The sequence below is a fragment of the Petaurus breviceps genome, unplaced genomic scaffold (genome assembly GCF_028583685.1).
Source record: "Petaurus breviceps papuanus isolate PSGF00001 unplaced genomic scaffold, PetGlider_PUasm1.0 91041, whole genome shotgun sequence".
Lineage (NCBI taxonomy): Eukaryota > Metazoa > Chordata > Mammalia > Diprotodontia > Petauridae > Petaurus > Petaurus breviceps.
Genome location: NW_027187400.1, coordinates 21,839,353 through 21,860,088, shown reverse-complemented (window position 1 = coordinate 21,860,088; position 20,736 = coordinate 21,839,353). Strand labels below are relative to the sequence as shown.

The window sequence follows — 20,736 nt, the reverse complement described above, 5'->3', positions numbered from 1 at the left end:
TAATGCTCTTATGTATATATCTTCCCATTTGGATTAATCTATCTAGCATGTGTTGGGTGGTGCACAGGTTCCTTGTTTTTGGACATCTGGGAGTATTGACATTTTGATAACAATAGAAGATCAGACTGTAGCCTCTGTTCTTTCCATGTTAGGAATTCTATTTTATGGCCTTTTTCTGCAGAGATACCCTGGGCAAAAGTTTCTTCCTTCGAGTGGAAATTACTCTTCGAGGAGCCACATATAGAATTTCATTCAGTGACACAGATCAGTTACCTCCTCCTTTCCGAATTGACAACTTTTCCAAGGTATCAAATCTTAATTCAGTGGGAACCCCATTCAGGAGCACACCAACTGTTTTGTAAGAGGAAGGTTGGGGTATTTGCTGTCCCTAAGAGAATGGTTGGAAGCATTTTATTTTTAGAAGAATGGGAAGCAGGAATCCCTTTACCCTTTAGTGCCACTAGTACCCTTCATATTGCTGAAAAACAGTAGCAATAATAAAACTGAATAATCTGAGTCTGTAATCAGATAATTACTGATGAGTGCCCTGGGTACAGAATAGACATGCCCAGGCCAGATAGTACTTTATAGCCTCCCAAGATTTTTTTTGACAGTAGCAGTTGGCATTCCTAAGCCCATCCAGGGGTGGGGAGCCTGTGGCCTCTAGGTCCTCAAACATAGCCATTTGACTGAGTCCAAGTTTTATAGAACAAATCCTTTTATTAAGGGAATTTGTTCTGTGAAGTTTGGATTCAGCTAAAGGGCTGCACTTGAGGACCTAGAGGGCCACATGTGACCTCAAGACTGCAGGTTCCCCACACCTACATAGACCATTTTTTCACTGAGTTGTAGTCTCTTAGAGGTCCATGTAGCCAGAGAGAAAGAGACCTAGAATTAGTCCAACACAGCAATGGTTAACTCTGCTGTAGATTTGTAACCAGGCATCCAAAGAAGCTAAATGAAAATGATGGAATCTTATTTTATATGGTTTCTGTGAAAAACAATACTTTCATTCCAAAACCTTTATTCTTCTTTTCTTGTATTTCACAGTAAGAGGACAATTGCCATAGAATATAAATTGCTGTCCTTTGAAATTTATTGGTGTGAGGTCTCAGGGTCGCCTGCCAAGAGTCCCCCATCCCAACATCTGTCTTCCCTTTTGCTGAAGTATTCTTTGGAATAGGTAGATTCTCAGGTTTTAAAAGGAAGGGTCTGAACTTCCCTGGAGTTATTTCCATATACAATTGACAGGCAGAAAGGAGCAGGAATGTAAACCAGCTGCCCAGCAAAGCTCTGATTCACCACCTGATGTCACCACTTTGAATGAAAGTCCTCTTTGTCTTCTTTGCCGTTACTGTAGGTCCCAGTTGTCTTTACTCAGCACGGTGTGGCTGAGCCCAGGCTCCAAACTGAAGTGAAGCCCATGACCTCATTGGATTATGCGTGGGATGAGCCTATCCTGCCACCTTTCATCACATTAACTGTTAAAGGAGCAGGCTCCTCGGAGATCAGCTGCAACATGAATGATTTCCAGGACAACTGGCAGCTTTATTATGAAAACTTCATCTATGTAGCTGCTACATATACATTCTCAGGGTAATCCCTTGTTACTCTTCTTGCAAACAAAAGGATCTGATTATTAGCTGGCATTGAATTTTAAACTGTTTTTCAAGTGATAGAACAAATTCTGGTCAGTCATTATTATAAACTCCTGGGCTAAACTCTTGGGAGTTCATTTAATTTAGCCCCTTACCTTGGGCCAGTGCCAAACATTATCCAAATTGAATAGAATATTCTCTTTCAAAATAACCTCCCTCAGTGACCTTTTAACAAAACCTTATTGTAAGAATATATATTCCTTATGTTAACTCTACATCCTTTTTGCTGCTGGTTTAAAGCTCCTTTCTTCTTCATTTTTTGTTGCAAAACAACATCAGCACCCTCCTGTGCCACCCACTGATGATACTAGGTGAGGCTAACATTTGAGTATCATACCAGGACTCTCCTGAATTTATGCAGACTAGGTGAGGCTGCTAGTAGCACCAAATCCCATCAAAACTCTTCAAATTGGAATATTTATAATCATCTAGCTACAGAAACTGTGAAAAACAGCCACGTAGAGCAGGTTAGCTTCAAATAAGGATTGTCAAGCTTATCATTCTGACCTGATATTTTTGTCTGGAGACAAGTAAGAAAAGTCTGTGACAATGTGTAGAGTAGTTTTTCTTCTATATAGTCATTCTCAGAAATCGTAAGTGTTGCTCTTTCCATGTTGATATTGTCAGAGCAAGTGCAAAAAGGGATTTCTCTGACCAAAGAAGGGCCATAGCCAAATATTTAGCATTACAAATATACTCATATATTTGTTTTTTTAATTTTGGGACTGCCATTTGGACCTTTTCTTAATTAACAAGGTCCCAATCTATGACAGATTGTTCAGGATGACTTCATCCTAGTGCAGGGGTGACTGGCAGTCAGTACATGGTACTTAAATACCTGAGACACACATAGAAGCTCTTTCAGGGGCCTGGGCCCTGAAGACCCTTCTCTTCTGACTATTTACCTTGCCATGGTCCTATGTACAAATGGTATGACATATTTAGTTTTGCAAAGGGCATAATAGAAAATATTCCACTAATCCCCTTAAATTTTATCAACTCTGTAGTTCTAAAGTCCGACCCTTGGTAGTTGTCTGAGTTAGGTAAGTTAAAAGAACTGCAGGGAGGTGCGGCCAGGTGGCTCAGCGAGTAAGAGCACCGGTTCCAGTGTCGGGATGACCTGGATCAAATCCGGGCTCAGATACTCAGCACCACACCCAGAAATAACTGGCCGTGTAACCTTGAGCAAGTTACTTAACCCTGATTGCTTTAAAAAAAAAAAACAAAGGGGCGGCCAGGTAGCACAGCAAGTAAGAGCACTGGCTCTAGTGTTGAGAAGACCTGGAGATCGAATCCCGGGCTCAGACACTTAGCACCCACCCAGAAACACCTGGCCGTGTAACCTTGAGCAAGTTACTTAACCCCAATTGCTTAGGGGTGGCCAGGTGGCTCAGCGAGTAAGAGCACCGGCTCCAGTGTCGGGATGACCTGGATCAAATCCGGGCTCAGATACTCAGTACCACACCCAGAAATAACTGGCTGTGTAACCTTGAGCAAGTTACTTAACCCCTATTGCTTAAAAAAAAAAAAAAAAGAACTGCAGGGAGTTGCTAGGACAAATCCTTGGAGGTTTGTGTGACTCAATCACTGAATCTCCTTTTGAGGTTTCCCCACTTTTTCAGAGTAACTAATGGAGAGGGGCAGGACTGAATCTTTTCCTCCAGGTTTCTTACCTAACAAATGTCTTTGTGGTATTGGGGCTTGGCAATATACTCAGTTCATTGAAACTTTATCTAAGACACTGAAAAGCCCAGGTTCTGGCATTCCCCGAAAGTTAGGATCTTGGATCCCCAGGGAAGTCAGAGAAGCTAGAGTTAAACTCTGACTTATTCATCAGTAAGCCTTCACTGCCTGGCTACCATTAGACTCCACTCCTGACTCTCTTGATTTCTGTCCTTCAGGGGAACAAGAGACAGGAATCTGGCAAAAGCCTTGGGAGGAAGGTCTTCCTCACTAAGTTCCTTACTATCCATTGTCCAGTTAGCATTTTACGCCTGAGAAAAAGGCATTGAAATTATTGCAGAATGGAAATACGCCATAACCTGCTCCATTATATTCTACATACTACCTATAATGTGCGTCTTTGAAGTGGAAAGAAGTCTAGTTGGTTTGCTAACAATGACAAAGTTTTTTCCTTTCTGCTCCACTTCTTACTCACTCTTTAGTAGAAATGATTAGGCTCTCATTTTCTAGAATTTATGTGAGATTTTCTTGAAATTTCAGGTTGCAGGAGGGAACTGGAAGACCTGTGGCTTCCAACAAGGCTGTTACTTGTGGAGAGCTTGTCCTAGATGTCTCAGCCAAAACACAAAGAGTTATATTAAAGAAAAAGGTAAGCAGGCAGGCCTTTGTTGGGCTCCGTGAAATGGAGGGTGCCCTGCTGGATGTGTCCCTGGCATCTCTAATTGAAATTTAGAGGCTTCTTCTGCAGCACTAGTTCAGTGAAGTTGATGTCACAGCATTATACTTCGGGTTGTTGTTTTTAACCCAGTTTGTGGTTTCATCTGATTCAGAAAATTTTCTCTACCAGTGTAGACTGGCAGTGATTCTCCAGGTTTATAGTCCTAGGGAGAGACCTGGGAATCGAGAGGTTGAGTCACTTGTGCAAGGTCACCCAGCCAGTGTGTGTTAGACATAGAACTTGGGCCTTCCTGATTCTAAGCTGGTTTTCTTGTCCACTTTGTCATGTTGTGTCTCTGCTTCTTCAGGTGTGTTATGAGTTAAATATGCTTTGGTGGACTGGCATGGGAACTTAACCCCTATAACACTGCTTCTTGAAAAAAAATTAATTTAGAATTCTAAGCAACCAACATTTTAAGTTGGGGACTTGCCTGTAAGGTAAATTTCAGCTCTTATAAATGGCTTAGCAATGAGGTTAATTGCACTCTCTGACTAAGTGAGAGTTGTTGTATGTATCCTACCTGGATTGTGAATTTTTTGGGTATTAAAGTACTCTTAAACAGTGGTGTCAAACTCTAACAGAAGTGAATATGCAGATTGCTTTAGAAAAACCACAAAATAACATTGTCTGTCTATGTTGTGTTGTATTTAAATTTATTTTGTTAACTATTTCCCAGTTACATTTAATCTGGTTCAGAATACAAGTCTGACCCTTCTAAGATTCACTAAACAAACTTTTACTAAACTTAATTGAATCAGGAGGCACTTAATTGATCTTGTAGAGACTCTAGCATCCTTGTAAACGTCAACTATGGTGTAGGATTGTAAATGTAAAAGCCTCGGGGTCACAGATCTAAGACTGGAAGGCACCTCAGAGACTCTGTCTCATTTAACATATGAGGAAACTGAGGGCCAGAAAATGCAAATGATTTATCACAGGTCACACAGTGATTAGAGTCAGGATTTGAACTCAGTTCTTGTGATTGCAAGTTAAATGCACTTTCTATTACACTGTGCTGAGACCTGACGAACTCTGCACTGACAAGAAGGCATAACTCAGAGGTAGTTTTGTTTTGTTTTGCTTTTTAAAGAGAACCCTCATCTCATTTTGTTTTCTTGTAATTTAGCTCTCTGTCATTGAACCAGAATGGGGGCTGTGTTTTAAAATGCTGGTTATTTGAGCTTTTGGAGTCATTTGAATTTCAGATAAGTTAGCTTCCTGAGTTTGAGTTTCATAGCTGGAATGTCGTTCTTTCTCACCTTTGTTTCATAGAATTCCATGCTCTTTCAGAGCCCTGTTTTGGAAGTTTTTCTTTAATCCCCCCAGGCGTTAGTGTCCTCCCTCCCCCAGCTGAAATCACTTCATATGTTTTGTATCTTCTTCTCTATGTTATTGTGTCCTCTCAGTAGATTATAAGTTTCTTGAGGACAGGGACTTTTGTCTTTGTTTCCTCACAGGCAGCTTAAGATGCTCAATAAAATACTTGTTGAATTGAGTTGAATTAGAACTTAGTATATCTTCTTGCTTCTTATCTCTCCCAAGTACTATCATGTAACTAACAAAAAAAATGAGAATTGCAAAAGGATACATGAAATGGAGATATTTGCTAATCCTCTTCCTATTACAATATGAGTTAAGGCAAACTGCCTCCTGAAGCCCTGCAGTTCTTCCAAATTCACGAGATGGCTGTTTTATTTTTTCCTATGTGTGCACTCCAGGAACCAGGAAAGCGATCTCAGCTGTGGAGGATGACTGGGACTGGCATGTTGGTCCATGAAGGCTCTTCAGTTCCTCACAACCCTAATAAGCCTGCAGCTTCCCGATCCATCGAAGGGTCTGCCATCCTAGATATTGCTGGTCTTGCTGCTGTTACAGACAACAGGTCATTATCAAGACAATTTTTGTAACACACGTAACTGACAGATTCAGACCAACTATGCAGTTCTAAAGCTGAGATTGAAGTAAATTATTAACAATAAAATATGAGCAAATATTTTTCTAAATTGTGAATTTTTTAAAAGGGATCATTTAACTTTGGGTAAGGCTATGACCATGTTTTCCCATCTCTAAAACTGGTGCTTTTATTTATCTAATATGTATATTCCAGGGGCAGCTAGGTGGCGCAGTGAGTAAAGCACCAGCCCTGGAGTCAGGAGGACCTGGGTTCGGATCTGGCCTCAGACACTTAACACCCCCACAAAAAAAACTAGCTGTGTAACCTTGGGCAAGTTACTTACTCCAGTTGCCCTCCAAAAGGCAATAAAAAAAAAAGGAGGCATTGGGGGTAAAGTAGAACAGATACCATCTAAAGGAATCTAAAATAGTCTAAAATAGGCAGAATAGATATCCCTTTCTGTATTTCACAGAAACGTCTTTGTGCATGACTAATGTGAAGGTATGTTTAATATGAAGGGATCTGTAGTGCCTGTATTTGATTGCACAGTCTTGAGGAGGGGAGAGGAGAAGGAGAGAGAAAATTTACAAATCAAAATCTTATGAAAGTGAATGTTGAAAACTAAAAATAAATAAATAGATTTTGAGAAAAGAAAAAAATGACTTTGTAAGAAAGATAAAAATATGTATTAATGTTAAGTGTTATTTCTTGTAGTGTACATTTTCCAAGTTAATACATTATGTCCATCTTTTATTATTTTCCGTTTTACTTGATGCCCAATTTTTTTCTACCTCTAAGAAATATTCAGATCGCATCCCAAGATAGGCAGGCATTTCATTAGATTTTAAAAGTAGAAGATATTGCAAGCGAACATAGAGCCAACAAGGTCATTTCTGTGTTAGCAGAAATGCAGACTTGCCATTTTCTGTCTCTCTAGGTATGAGCCTTTGATGCTGAGGAAGCCTGACCGCCGACGCAGTACGACACAGACATGGAGTTTCCGAGAAGGAAAGCTGACTTGTGGATTGCATGGGCTTGTTGTGCAGGTCCGTGCTGTTTGAAGTTGAAGCCTACACAGCCTCCAAGCCCTGCTTGAAGAGGAATCAACCAGCAGCCCAGAAGTGATTCCGTTGAGCTAGATTTACTCCTAGCAGTGAAAAGTCCAGAGTAAATGGAGACCATGTTTAGTGATTGGGAGGCATATTAGGAGCACTCCTGTGAAGTTTTAATCAAAACCTTTCAGAACTGTGCCTGCTCCCTACTTGTCTTTTCTTTCCTGTTTATCTTTTGCTTCTGTGTTCTCTCAGGCATCCAAGAATGACCCAGTGAGTGTATTCCTAGCAGATGTCAAAATCCAGATTACTTTGTTGTTTAGGCACATCCCTTTGTTTGCTGTACACGGAGTCCAAATCATGACAGTTGTTCAGATTAAATATTTTTAGGCAAGCCTATTGCCTATTTATGATTCTTGCCTGTATTTGAAGGTTTTATATAGTCTGTCTCCAGTGTACCATTCTCATATATTTTGCCTTACTTCCTTTCACTGGATCCACTGACCAATCTGAACTTCTTTGATATTCCTGGATATGTCCTACCCTTCCCCACTCTTGCCCACTTTGGTTCACTCCATTTCCCTTCACCTTGCTAAAGTCTCTCCTTTCAGTCCCTAACTCAAGTGCCACTTCTTTCATGAAACCTTCCCTGACAGCATCAGGTGAAAGTGATTTTCTTTACCCGGATTTCCCCTAACATTTTACCCTTGTCCTCTCCTTTGTACTTATTATTTTCTTGACTGTCATAGTGATTTGTCTACATGGATTGCTGCCCTTCTGGGCAGTAAGCTCTTTGAGTGCAGGGTCTGTGTGTGACGTTTCTATCTTTAAAAACGAGGAATTCAGTAGATTTACAAAGACAGAGCTTCACAGCTCTTACTTCTTTGTTATTTTCTCTACTTTGTATGGGGAAAGACTCAAAGTTAGACTTAAAGACACATGATAGTTGGGAGTCGATACCCAAAATAACCCAAAAGCATAGATAGCGGTCCATGATGTTCAGTTCATGTGTCAGTTCATGTGATTGTTGTCTATTGGTGCAAATTGAAAGATTGTGGAAAATGGCAGAAGTACCACAGAATTGAAAGGACAGCTAGGTGGTGCCATAGTGCACAGAGCACCTGTTGTGCAGTTAGGAAAATAAGGCCTCAGACATTTACTAGCTTTGTGACCCTGGGCGAGTCACTTTTCCCTGTTTGCCTCAGTTTCCTATTCTGTAAAATAAGGTGGAGAAGGAAATGGCTAACTACTCCAGTATCTTTGCCAGGAAAACCCCAGGGGGTCCCAAAGAATCAGACATGACTGAACAAACCACAGGATTGGGGAAAGACAAATATCCCATTTTTCCAAAAAGAACATATAGTAGATTCGGTAGACTATAGACCAATGAGCTTGACTTGGAATCCTGGTTAAAATCTTTGAAATATTATTAAAGAGATGGTTAACAAGCATATCAGGGAAAGAAAGTGGTCATCCCAAAGAATCATAGTAGTATGATAGTACCACTATGTAGGTAGTTCTAGCAATCACAAGCCCTGTAAAACTTTCCTTATTCCCTTGTTTGACAAGATTATTAGGCTAATTGGAGACGGGGATATTGTAGATCTGTAGTTTACCTCAATTTTAGCAGAACACTTGGTCAAGCCCTGTGCTCTGCTTGTGAAGAAAATGTCAGGATATGGACTGAGCAGCAATTTGATTGAGAACTGGCTGGATAGTCAGAGCTACCATGTCATCCTTCATGTTTTGGCCTCTCGTTCGATCCCTTAGAACTTAGCTCTCTGCCTGGTACCTAGGAAGTGCTGATGGATGCTTCTTAACTGACTGACTTGCATGCCAGCTGGTTGAGCCAGCCTCCAGTAGAGAGTGCACCTCAGGGATTTGTCCCTGGTCGTCTACTGCTGAACATTTTGTCAATGACTTGGATAAAGACATATTAGTTAAATTTGTAGGTGATGGGAAACTGGGAAGGATCATAAGTATACTGGATGACAAGGCCAGGTTCCCCAAAGATCATGACAAACTAGAACATGGGGCCAAATCTAGTAAATCGAAATTAAATGTGTATAAGTGATATCTTAGACCTGGGATTAAATAATACATTTCATAAATAAGTGGTGAACTAGACATGACTGACTATCAGTTCAGCTGGAAACTCTGGGGGTTTTAGTGGCCTACAAGCTTAACAGGAGTCAGAATTATGGTATGAAATCAAGAAAGAGTTCATGCAGCCTTAGTCTCCCTTAAGAGGGATACAGTGTCCACATTTAATGAGGTGAGAGTCCTGATGGCCTGGACAAACCACATCTGGAGTATTGTGTTCAGTCCTGGGACCATGTACCCCTCTGAATACCATGTTTTTTTTTTTTTTAAGCTATCGGGGTCAAGTAACTTGCTCAAGGTTACACGGCCAGTTATTTCTGGGTGTGGTGCTGAGTGTCTGAGCCCGGGATTCAATCTCCAGGTCGTCCCGACACTGGAGCCGGTGTTCTTACTCGCTGTGCTATCTGGCCGCCCCTGAGTACTATGTTTTAAACTGTAAACTCGAGAGCTTCCAAAGGAAGACAACCAGAACGATAAGGGACCTTGTATTTATTATGCCATAGAAGGACCAGTTCAGAGACTAGGGAATCATTAGGGTATGAGAAGTCCTGGAAAGTTGGAGGGCAACATATTTAGCTGTCTTCAAGTATTTGAAGGGACTATTAAATCACAGTAGGATTAGACATTTTCTGCTTGACCCCAAAAGGCAGAACTGGAAGTGGTAGTTGATAGTTGCAGTGACAAATTTGGGTATGATATGAGGGAAAGTGTTTGGAGAATTAGAGCTCTCCCAGAGCAGTTTGTGCTGCTTCAGGAGGCAGTGCAGTTGTCCCTTACTGGGAGTCTTCAAGTAGTGGCCAGCCAGGTGGCCCCTCGGCGATCTGTTGGAGAGGGGATTTTGGGGAGCTGGGATTTTAGATTAGATGATAGCCTTACAGTTCCTCACAATGCTGAGGTTTTGAGTGAAAGAATTCATGGGATGTTTTTCTTAGGTAGAAATCAAGTTGTTCTTCCATGTGATAAATTGATTTTTATAGCAAAACGTGCTCTGGGGCCGATATCAGGGTGGTTGTGTTCCAGCAGTCAGAGCAGCCCCTGACTACTATTGAATAAAATTGTACTTTCTTTACTCCTATTGCCCTGAGCTCTTTGGATCAAAGACAAGCTCCCTGCTATATGAAGCATACATCTGGAACAGATTTGTGATTTTTCAATTAGCATTACAATTCATCCTTTTTGAGGCAAAAGAGGCCTTGTTAGGCTCAGTGAGTCCTGTGTCTGATCCACCTTTTATTTCTGATGTGTTTCTAAAATCCTCATAATCCTCTGTGTGTATATTCTTCCTCTCTCCCCCCAACCCCCTAAGTAAATCCTTCCATGGTGTTTTTTTAAGTGTATTTAAAAACAGAAAAACCCTAAATTTTGTCATTTTTATATCTTTGAATAATTTTATCATAAAATATTCAACAAAATAGAGAACTTGTTTTGTTTGGGCAAATAAGCTTGTTTTAATCCAATTATTCTGAACAATACATTAACTGAAAAGGTTAAAACAATTTCTGACAATATCCTTATAAGGAAGCATATGCACTTTCTTTTTAAACCTTCACAAGTCATAAAAGCACTCTCCATGCTGAAACCTGCCCGACTGCTGAAAGGTTTTTTTTCCCCTCTTTACTCACTTTTTGAACTCTCGTTTGATGAATTAACAAAGCAGATATGGAATCCCTTCTCCACCCTCTTGTCTGGCTCATCTGTGCCCTGGTTTATGGAGGTGCTAGAGCTTCAGTTTAGGCTGTATTTAGGGATTACTTTGCCATCATATCCTGGATCTTCTGGGCTCCTTGTCTGAGAAAAGCCTGTCTTCCAAGTATTCTGGGATGGATCCCTAGGCTTTGGAATATTTATTCCTGTTTGGGGAGTTTTTCTGCTCTGGAATTTGCCTCTTGTTGGAAGGATAAGTAGTAGGCTGTGGTAGCCTGCTGTGCTTTTCTAATAAGTTTCAGTTGTTTTTTAGACTCAATGAGATGATAATTTAAAGAAAAAGGGCCTTGGCTCTTCATATGACTAGTGTGTTCTCTGATCTTCCTCTGATGCCTGCCTCTTCAAATCATGGTAGAGACCCTGGCTTCGCAGAGGCTCTGTCAGTAGAGCACAAAACCCTGCTGACCCAGCTTGGAAGAAGTTCATTGATGACAGTTTCTCCACTAGGTCATACATTCTTTTGGTCACAGCAGCTCATGATGAAAGGCATTGATTAAGATAGAGAGGGGACTGTGATCTGTACTGGTGGAAGGAGCCACCACATTGGTAAAGACATGGATCCTTGAGGTTGTGAATCAGTGTTGGGTGTGTGGCACTGAATGGTTAAAACATTGGTGGGAACAGTCTGAGAGCCAAGCAGACCTTCCCCCAGAACTTACTGTATAAGTCATCCTTAAAGTGATCTAAGGATGTACTTTGTAGACGGCTTTGTTTGAGTCTTTATAGCGAACTTTTATAATGAAACAAAATGTTTTAATAAGTTAATCTTTTTAAACTAAAAAAAACCCCCACTAATTCACAGGATTAAACTTTGGAGATGAAAACTAGACCTTCTGAGCTTTAGGACAGAGAAGAAAATCTTGACTGGGCTTACAGAGGAGAGAAAAGCTAGAGATATCCCCAAGAACAAAATCTGTATAGATAACTCTTGCTAAAAAAGAATGTAAATAGGGTGAGATGCTTTTTTTTTTTTTTATCAGAGTCAAAGTCATTTGAGTAAGGGTTGCTGGGGAGAGAAGTTACTAAGATATTACTCTTCCTGTCTGCGGTTGAGGTAGCCTTGAGACAGTCATGAAAATTGATCAGGTTAAGGTCAGTGGAAGATTCCAGAAGGTTTGGAAGGAGGCATGAGTTGTGGTGGTGAAAAATGTCTTTGAACCAGGTACTGGCTGACCTCATTGCAGAGGAGAAAGAGGGACCTGGAGCTCCTTTGGAAAGAATGGAATCTGAAGGAGGCGAGGTGGTGGCTGAGTGGTTCAGTTCAACAAATTGAATTCAGTAAACACTTACTGAGCACCACGCACTATGCTAAGTGCTGGAATGATAGGAGGAGGAGTTCAGAAAGTGATGGTGAGGCAAGCAGCTTCTTGTTTTGGGATGTCAGGGTGGAAACACAGGGCTGTCCGTCTTGTGGAGGTGGCATCTCCAAGAGGAAGCTCAGTTCAGGGAGATAGAAGAAATGTGGGATCTAGGAAGGAGGGAAAGCTGTCGACAGCAGAGGAGATCTCCAGAGGAAAGAGGAGGATGGGGCCTGGGTGGGCTGTGGCTCAGCTGGGTAAGGATGAGTGGGTTAAGCAGAGACAGTGGGGTGTTCTGAGACACAGGAAGCAGGGGTTTGTTAGCCATAGTTCATAGAAAGGATTAAGCAATAAATTGGCTCCAAGGTTCTAATTGGAATGGTGTGTGAGGTCCTCCTGGATCCTAAGCAAGGGGGCAAGGGCAGATTGTCAGAACTCACAGCTGCTGATACTTGAGTAATTGCTCTTGGGTGCTCAGGGGAACAAGGGAGCCTTGTCCTTACCCTCTTAAGACTTTACTTTGGAAGGTTTAAGAGAAGGGCAGCTTGTGCATGTCCTCTTCGCCACTGCTCCCAGGCATCTCATGTAGCGTAGGTCCCTGCTCTGGTCACCCCACCAGGAAGGTCACCCTGGGAAGAGGAACATGATGTCCGTGTGGAACCCTGGGGAAGGCCGCGGAGTAGGACCAAGGTGGCTGTAATCCGGAGGGAGAAGGCTGGGGAAGGGAAGCAGTATCCTCCTCTGTTTTTCCTGTGACACATTACATTGTTGTCTTTTTACCTGACTCTTTATTTTGTCATCTTCTAGGCAAAAGGAGGACTCTCTGGTTTATATGATGGGGCAGAAGTTGTTCTTGGTCCTGATACTTCTCTGGAGCTTTTGGGACCAGTTCCACCTGAGCAGCAATTCATTGATCACAAAATGAGGCCTGGATCTGGAATATTAGCTGTTAAAGTTATGCCAGATGGACCAACTCGAGTGCTCCAGGTGACAGTCTCTCGCATGTACCTGACAAGCTGAATATGTTTCTTCCTTTTTTTTTGCTTTTTGGAGGGCAGTTGGGGTTAAGTGACTTGCTCAAAGTCACATGGCTGGTAAGTGTGTCAAGTGTCTGAGGCAGGATTTGAACTCGGGTCCTCCTGACTCCAGGGCCGGTGCTCTATTCACTGTGCCACCTAGCCGCCCCTGTTTCTTCCTTTTTAAAAGGGATGTTTAGTTTTTAATCCAGCCACTATGACACCTAATGAGTTGTAACTCCTGGCTTTACCTTTTTATGCAGTGTTCTAAGCAATTCAGTTTTGACCACCTTTTACATATAGTTATATAGTATCTGCCATTGTGAGAACTTCTTGAATCGATTTTTGTTTTGTCCTTTTACAAAAAAAAATCCCACCTCCGCTCTTACATTTATTTACTAGAAAACAATGCTGTGGACTTTTTTTTGTGTGTCACAATATATCTTTGAACTTCTTGCTTTTTAATAATTGTGCCTTAAAGAAGACAAAAATCTGATGAAGTTTTGAACTTAAGACTCATGTGTTTGAGTGCTTGATCTGTTTAGAATTTTTTTTTGAGCTGATCCAGAAGCATGAACATTTTGCTTCTCAGATCCTTAGTTTGAACCCCCTGTCACATATGATTAATTTGCTTCATTATTAATTAAAACTGTCCCTCTCTAGGATTTGTAGTTCCCATACTTTCATAACACCTCTGTAGAATAGATTTGTCATTAAAAATAAAAAGCAGTCTTCTTAGTAGTTTATCTGATTTTAGATAACAGACTTCAGCCAGCGGAAAAGTGACCGTCCATCATATGAAGTGGATGACCTTCCTGTTACTGAACAAGAGTTACAGAAGTTTAAGAGCCCAGATACAGAGCAGGAACTGGAAGTAAGATCCAAATGTCACAACCTCATGTTTTGAACTTCAGTGTTTGGACAAGATTTCCCTCTTTGGTTTTATCCTTACCAAGCCCTGCTCTTTTTTTCCCCTACTTCAATCTTTTAGATATGATGTGCTATTTAAATGCAGCAAATGTTGTCACTTGGTTATCTGGCTTCACAAACATGTGAATACAGTTTGCAAATGGCATTTTAAGTTCATCCAAAACATATGTTCCAGCATAGAAGATGTTATTACAAAGAAATTTGAGTTTAAAATAGCATTTGAGATAGGGGAAAAAAGAAAATGGAAGAGTCTTTTGCACTTCTCACTGACCCTGACAGCTCCTGCCTTTGGAAAGAAAAAAACAAATTTGCAAAGGAATAAAATCAGATAGCATGGGACTTGTGCTTACTTTGAAGTTGGGGTGCTGGGATGGAGGGTGTCAAGGCTGTCTAAGGGAATTGGCCATGCCTAGCTTCCTTTCCTCATTCTTAGTTGACCTTCATGTAGTGCTCAGTTTGGGATATTTTGTTTTTGTTCAGGTTCTCGTGAAACTAGAAGGTGGAATTGGATTGTCTTTAATTAATAAAACCCCAGAAGAGCTAGTCTTTGCCAGCCTGACAGGAATCAGTGTTCACTATACGCAGCTTGCAACCAGTCACGTGCTCGAGCTCAGCATTCAGGACGTACAGGTAAGAGGAGAGCTTTTAGGACTTGTTGATCTTTTTTTAATTTATGGCACCAAACTGAAACCAGGCATGGGTGTTTGAGCATCTTTAAAGCCTTAATAGGAGATGTCTCACTCTTTAACACATTTATGTGGAGTCATTTATAGTTGTTATTCATCACACTCATTTTTCTATGAAAAGGAAAAATAATTTTTTTCAACTACAAAGGTTTGTTGTCATTTAGTTGTTTTTCAGTCATGGCCAGCTCTGTGACCCCATTTGGGGTGTTTTTGGTAAAGATACTGGAGTGGTTTGCCATTTTGTTCCCCAGCTCATTTTACTGATTAGGAAACTGAGGCAGACAGATGATTTACCCAGGGTCACACAGCTAGTAAGTATTTGAGGCCAGATTTGAGCTGAGGTTCCCTGATTCCGGGGCTGGCGCTCTCTCCACTGCACCACCTCACTACCCAGAGTCTAAAAGTGGTTTTTGTATTTTTTATAATTTCATAAAGCAGAATTCTCAAGGGGACTGCTGAGCCTGAAGCAGTTTCTTGCCTTTGGACAGAACTTTTCATCAAGGAATTAACATTGAAACTTTGAGAAAAGGATGTGTAGTAAAAGTTGGCCTGGTCGTTCTCCATCTTTGCAGAGAGAATAAAAACAGTGGACAGAATCTTAGCAGGAGGGATGAAGGGCCAGCATGAGAAATAAACCTTAGAATGCGTGACCAAGGGAAATTCTGCTCTTGGCTTTAAAAAGAAAGTAGCTTGTCACCTAGCTGAGATGATTCATGTTGTGGTCTGCTTTGAGACAGGAACGGATCAGATGATCCCCAAAGGTCTCAACCATTCTCTGATTTAAAATAATTAAATGTGTTTATCTCCCATTGTAGAACCATAATGGAACTTTCTCTTCCTCTCCCCATCATGCGACTCTCCCTTTAGCCTGAAATAAGCTAAGAGATTGGTACCTGATAGATAGTTCAGAAAACAATGACACAAAGACACGTTCCCATCCCAAAGCGGAAAGTCTGCATTCTTATTAGCAGTACACAGTGCATCCCCTGGAGAGGTGGAATTCCTAGTCCCTTTCATGTCATATAATTCAGTCTTGTCAGTGGTGAAAGACTTTTTCAAAATATTTTTGCTTTTATCTATATGTACCAGAGAAAGATTCAAACTAATCCATTCTCTTTTTCTTTCACAACAGACACAAAGTTAATATTTTGCACTTGTGCTATTTCTTTGTCTGTGTTCATTAAAAAAAAAAAAAACCTTTATTGAAGAAATCCATGGAACTTTTTACTTTCCATTTACCTTTTTTTTAAAAAAAGAACTCCTATAAAATATTAGCTCCCATTGAAAGTAAGTTTAATGTAGAGAAAAAATAAACTCTGTGTACCCTCTGACCCAGCAATACTACTACTAATCTGTATCCCAAAGAAATCAACAGGAAAAGGAAAAAGACTTATTTGTACAAAAATATTTATAGCAACTCTTTTTGTGGTGGTAAAGAACTATAAATTCTTTGAGGGAATACCCATCAATTGGGCAGTGGTTGAAAAGGTTGTGGTATATGATTGTGATGGAATACTGTTGTGCTATAAGAAATAAGGGGGTGATATCAGAAAAACCTAGGAAGACTTACACAAACAGATGCAAAGTGAAGTGAGCAGAACTTAGAGAACATTGTACACACTAACAGCAATATTGTGATGGTGATCAACTGTTAAAGACTTAGCTATTCTTAGCAATACAGTGAACCAAGACAATTCCCAAAACACTCATGATAAAAAACTATATTTACCTCCAGAGAGAACTGAAGAACTCTAAGTGCACATTGAAGTACAATTTCTTCCACTTTGTTTATTTATTTTGCAGCATGGCTAATAGGGAAATGTATTTTGCATGACTTCAAATGTCTGTTTGATACCATAATTCTTTCCTTCTAAATGGGTGAAGGAGGGACAGGAGGGAGAGATAGAATTCAGAATTCAAGCTTAAAAAAAAAGAATGCTAAAAATAAATAATAATTTTTTTTTTAAAGAATCAAAAAAAAGTCATAAGGAAGTTTCAGTGACAGTTTAGAGGTGTCGATAATGAGATTTACTTTGGACACATTCAGTTCGGAATATGAGACACACTGTTTCAGATGTCCAGTAGACAGTTGGTGATATGAGACTGGATCATAGGAAAGAGACTAGTACTGGATATGCAGATCTGGGAATAATCTGCATAAAGATGAAAACTGAACCCTTGAAAGCCAATGAGAATTACCAAATGAGTTAGCAGAGAGAGAAAGAGAAGAGGGCCTAGGACGGAGCAATTGGGGCACCCAGAGTTAGTTGTTCTTTCTGTTCAGTTGTGTCAGACTCTTTATGGCCCAATAGCCCATAGGACACCAGGCCCTTCTGTCCTCCAGTATCTCCCAAAGTCTGTCCAAGCTCATGTTCTTTGCTTCCATGACACTGTATCCATCTCATCCTCTTCTCTTTCCTTTTCCTTTTGCCTTCCGTCTTTCCCAACATCAGGGTCTCTTCCAAAGTATTTAAGCTTCAGCTTCGGTATTTAGTGAACAGTCTAAGAACTGACTGATTTAATCTCCTTGCTGTCCAAAAGACTCTCAAAAATCTTTCCTAGTACCACATTTCAAAAACATCAGTTCTGCGGTGCTCAGCTTTCCTAGTAGTCTTACTCTCGAAGTCATACACTGTTACTAGAAAAACCATAGCTTTGACTATATGGACCTTTGTTAACAAGGTGATGTCTCTGCTTTTTAGTATGCTGACCAGATTTGCTATAGCTTTCCTTTTAAGGAACAAGTGTCTTTTCATTTCATGGCTGCAGTCACTGTCTACAAGGTCTTTGAGTCCAAGAATATAAAGTATGACACTGTTTCCATTTCTTCTCCCTCTGTTTGTCTGGAAACAGTGGGACTGGATGCTAAGATCTTAGTTTTTTGATGTTAAACTTCAAGCCTGCTTTTTACACCCTCATCAAGAGGTTTCTTAATTCTTCTTAACTTTCTGCCATAAGACTATTATTGTCTGCATATCTGAGATTGTTGATATTCCTCCCAACAACCTTAATTTTGACTTTTTATTTGTCTAGCCTGGCATTTCACATGATATGCTCTACATATCAGTTAAATAAATAAGGTGACAATATGCAGCCTTATCATACTCCTTTTCCAGTCATAAACCAATCAGTTGTTCCATGTTCAGTTCTAACTGTGGCTTCTTGGCCTGCATACTGGTTCCTTAGGAGATAAGTAAGATGATCTGGTACTGCCATCTCTTTGAGGACTTGCCACATTTTGTTGTGATCCACACAGTCAGAGGCTTTGGTGTGGTCAGTGAAACAGAAGTAGATGATGTTTTTCTCAAACTCCCTTGCTTTCTCCATAATCCAGTAAATGTTGAAAATTTGGTCTCTAGTTCCTCTGCCTCTTCAAAAACCAGCCTGTACTTCTGGTACTTCTCAGTTCACATATTGCTGAAGCCTAGTTTGCAGAATCTTAAGCATAACCTTACTGGCATGTGAAATGTGGACTTCCTTGGCATTGCCCTTCTTTAGAATTGGGAATAAACGGATCTTTTTACCAGCCAGTGCCCACTGTTGAGTTTTCCAAATTTGCTAGCATACTGAGTGCAGTACTTTAATAATATTATCTTTTAGGGTTTTAAATAGTTCAGCTGGAATTCTGTCACCTCCATTAACCTTATTGCTACCAGTGTTTCCTGTTGTCTACTTGACTTCATTCTCCAGGGTGTCTGGCTCTAAATCACTAACCACACCATTGTGGTTATCAGGGATGTTAATATCTTTCTTGTATAGTCCTGTATATTCTTGCCACATCTTCTTAATCTCTTCTACTTCTGTCAAGTCCCTACCATTTTGGTCTTTTATCATGCCCATTTTTGTATGAAACATTCCCTTGATATCTCTAATTTTTTTAGAGATCTCTTGTCTTTCCCATTCTGTTGTTTTCTTCTATTTCTTTGCATTGCTCATTTAAGAAAACCTTCTTATCTTTCCTTGCTATTCTGTGTAATTCTGCTTTCAGTTGAGTAGATCTTTCCCTTTCTATTTTCCCTTGCCCTTTCCTTCTTTCCTCAGCTGTTTATGAAGCCTCATCAGACAGCTATTTCACTTTCTTGCTCTTTTTCTTTGGAATGTTTTTTTGTTGCTGCCTCTTGTATAATGTTGCAAATCTCTGTCCATGGTTCTTTAGACACTCTGGCTACCAGATCTAACCCGTTAAATCTGATCCTCACTTCTATTTCATATGAAATGTTATTTAGGTCATACCTATATAGTCCGGTGATTTTCCCACTTTTTTCAATTTAAATCTGAATTTTACAGTAAGAGACTCATGATCTGAGCCATAGTCAGCTCCAAATTTTGTTTTTAGTGACTGTATGCAGCTTTTTCACCCTTGGTTGCAAAGTATATAATGAATCTGATTTCAGTATTGACCATCTGGAGATGTCCATGTGTAGAGTCACTTTTGGGTTGTTGAAAAGGATTGTTTGTTAATGACCAGCAAATTACCTTGACAAAACTCTATTAGTCTCTGCCCTGCTTAATTTTGTACTCCAAGGTTGAACTTGCCTGTTATTCCAATTAACTTCTGATTTCCTCCTTCAGCATTCCAATCCCATATGATGAATGTGACATGTTTTTTGGGTGTTATTTCTGGAAGATGTTGAAGGTCTCCATTGATCTGATTGCTTTGGATTTGAACAGATATCATTTTGTCATTTTTGAGATTATATTCCATTACTACTTTTCTCAATCTTTATTGGCTATGAGGGCTGCTCCATTTCTTCGGAGGGATTCTTGCCCACAGTAGTATATATCATGATCTTCTGTATTGTATTCATCCATTCCCATTCATTGAAGTTTACTGACACGCAAGATGTCCATCTCTTGTTTGATCCCATCCAGCGTACATTGGTTCATAGATCTTATATGCCAGCTTCCTGTGCAGTATTGATCTTTTCAGCATCAGGCTCTCCTTTTATTGCTAGAGACTTTTGCAGCTGAGCTTCCTTTTGGCCTTGACCTGGCTGCTTCCTTAGTTTTAGAGCAACTCATAATTATCCTCCTCTCTTTTCCATTATCATATTAGACACCTGACTTGAGGGTCTTATCTTCCAATTTCATCTCTTTTATCATTGTAACACTCTCCATGGGGTTTTCTTGGCAAAGATGCTAAAGTGGTTTGCCATTTACTTCCCCAGTGGATCACCTTTTGTCAGAATTCTCCACTATGCTCTGTCCATCTTGGGTAGCCCTTCATGGCAGAGCTCATAGTTTCATTGAGCTACACAAGCCCCTCTGCCACAATAAAGCACTAATTCAGGAGGGACCCACAATTAACCCATGTATCATAATGAGAATAGCTAACATTTACATGAAGCTCTAAGATTTATAAAGCCCTTAGCATATATTATCTCATTTTATCCTCACAACAGCCCTATGAGAAATGTGCTTATGTATCCTCATTTTAGAAAAGAGTATTCGGATTCTCAAAGATGTTATGTAACTGAGCCTTGGTCCTGAAGCAGGATTCCAACTTGGGCCATATTCACCACGGTCTAGCAAAGGAGGCTGAGACAGGAGCGAGTAGGAGGAGAACCAGGAGAGAGGAGTATGATGAAAGCCCAGAGAAGAAAGAGGGTCCAGAACAAGAAGCGAGTCCTCAGTGGTCAGTGCTACAGAAACTGAGAAAAGGCCACTCTAGAGGATATAGGTTCCTACAGAGTTGTTTGTTAGTAGCTACCCTTCCTCCAAAAAATATGTACGTTAAGACCATGCATGATTGCCTGATGAATTTTGTCTAGTCACCTTCTAAGTGCCAACATCAATCGAATAAGTCACAAAACAGGAGACATTCTCATTAGAGTCACAGAGGATGTCTTGTGTATAGGACTATTTACAAAAGATGGTAAATTTTTCCTATTTATAGATGACACCGTACTACTTACATAAAGCCACATCATGTGTGGACCCTATGCAGAAGTAATCGAAAGAGACAGAATCTTAACAAATCCCAGAGGAAAAACC

General features: G+C 40.3%; 1 protein-coding gene across 2 annotated transcripts in view; it reads left to right on the top strand.

Moving 5' to 3' along the window:
• The window catches only part of VPS13D (vacuolar protein sorting 13 homolog D), a 361,069-nt gene that overhangs the window by 169,262 nt on the left and 171,071 nt on the right, over positions 1–20,736 (top strand). For both annotated transcript variants that reach the window (XM_069078269.1, XM_069078268.1), the window contains 8 exons: positions 182–305; positions 1,361–1,596; positions 3,882–3,990; positions 5,778–5,941; positions 6,891–6,999; positions 12,918–13,097; positions 13,884–14,000; positions 14,537–14,686. In XM_069078269.1, coding sequence (XP_068934370.1) covers positions 182–305; positions 1,361–1,596; positions 3,882–3,990; positions 5,778–5,941; positions 6,891–6,999; positions 12,918–13,097; positions 13,884–14,000; positions 14,537–14,686 — 1,189 coding nt within the window. The remainder of the gene's footprint in view (positions 1–181; positions 306–1,360; positions 1,597–3,881; positions 3,991–5,777; positions 5,942–6,890; positions 7,000–12,917; positions 13,098–13,883; positions 14,001–14,536; positions 14,687–20,736) is intronic.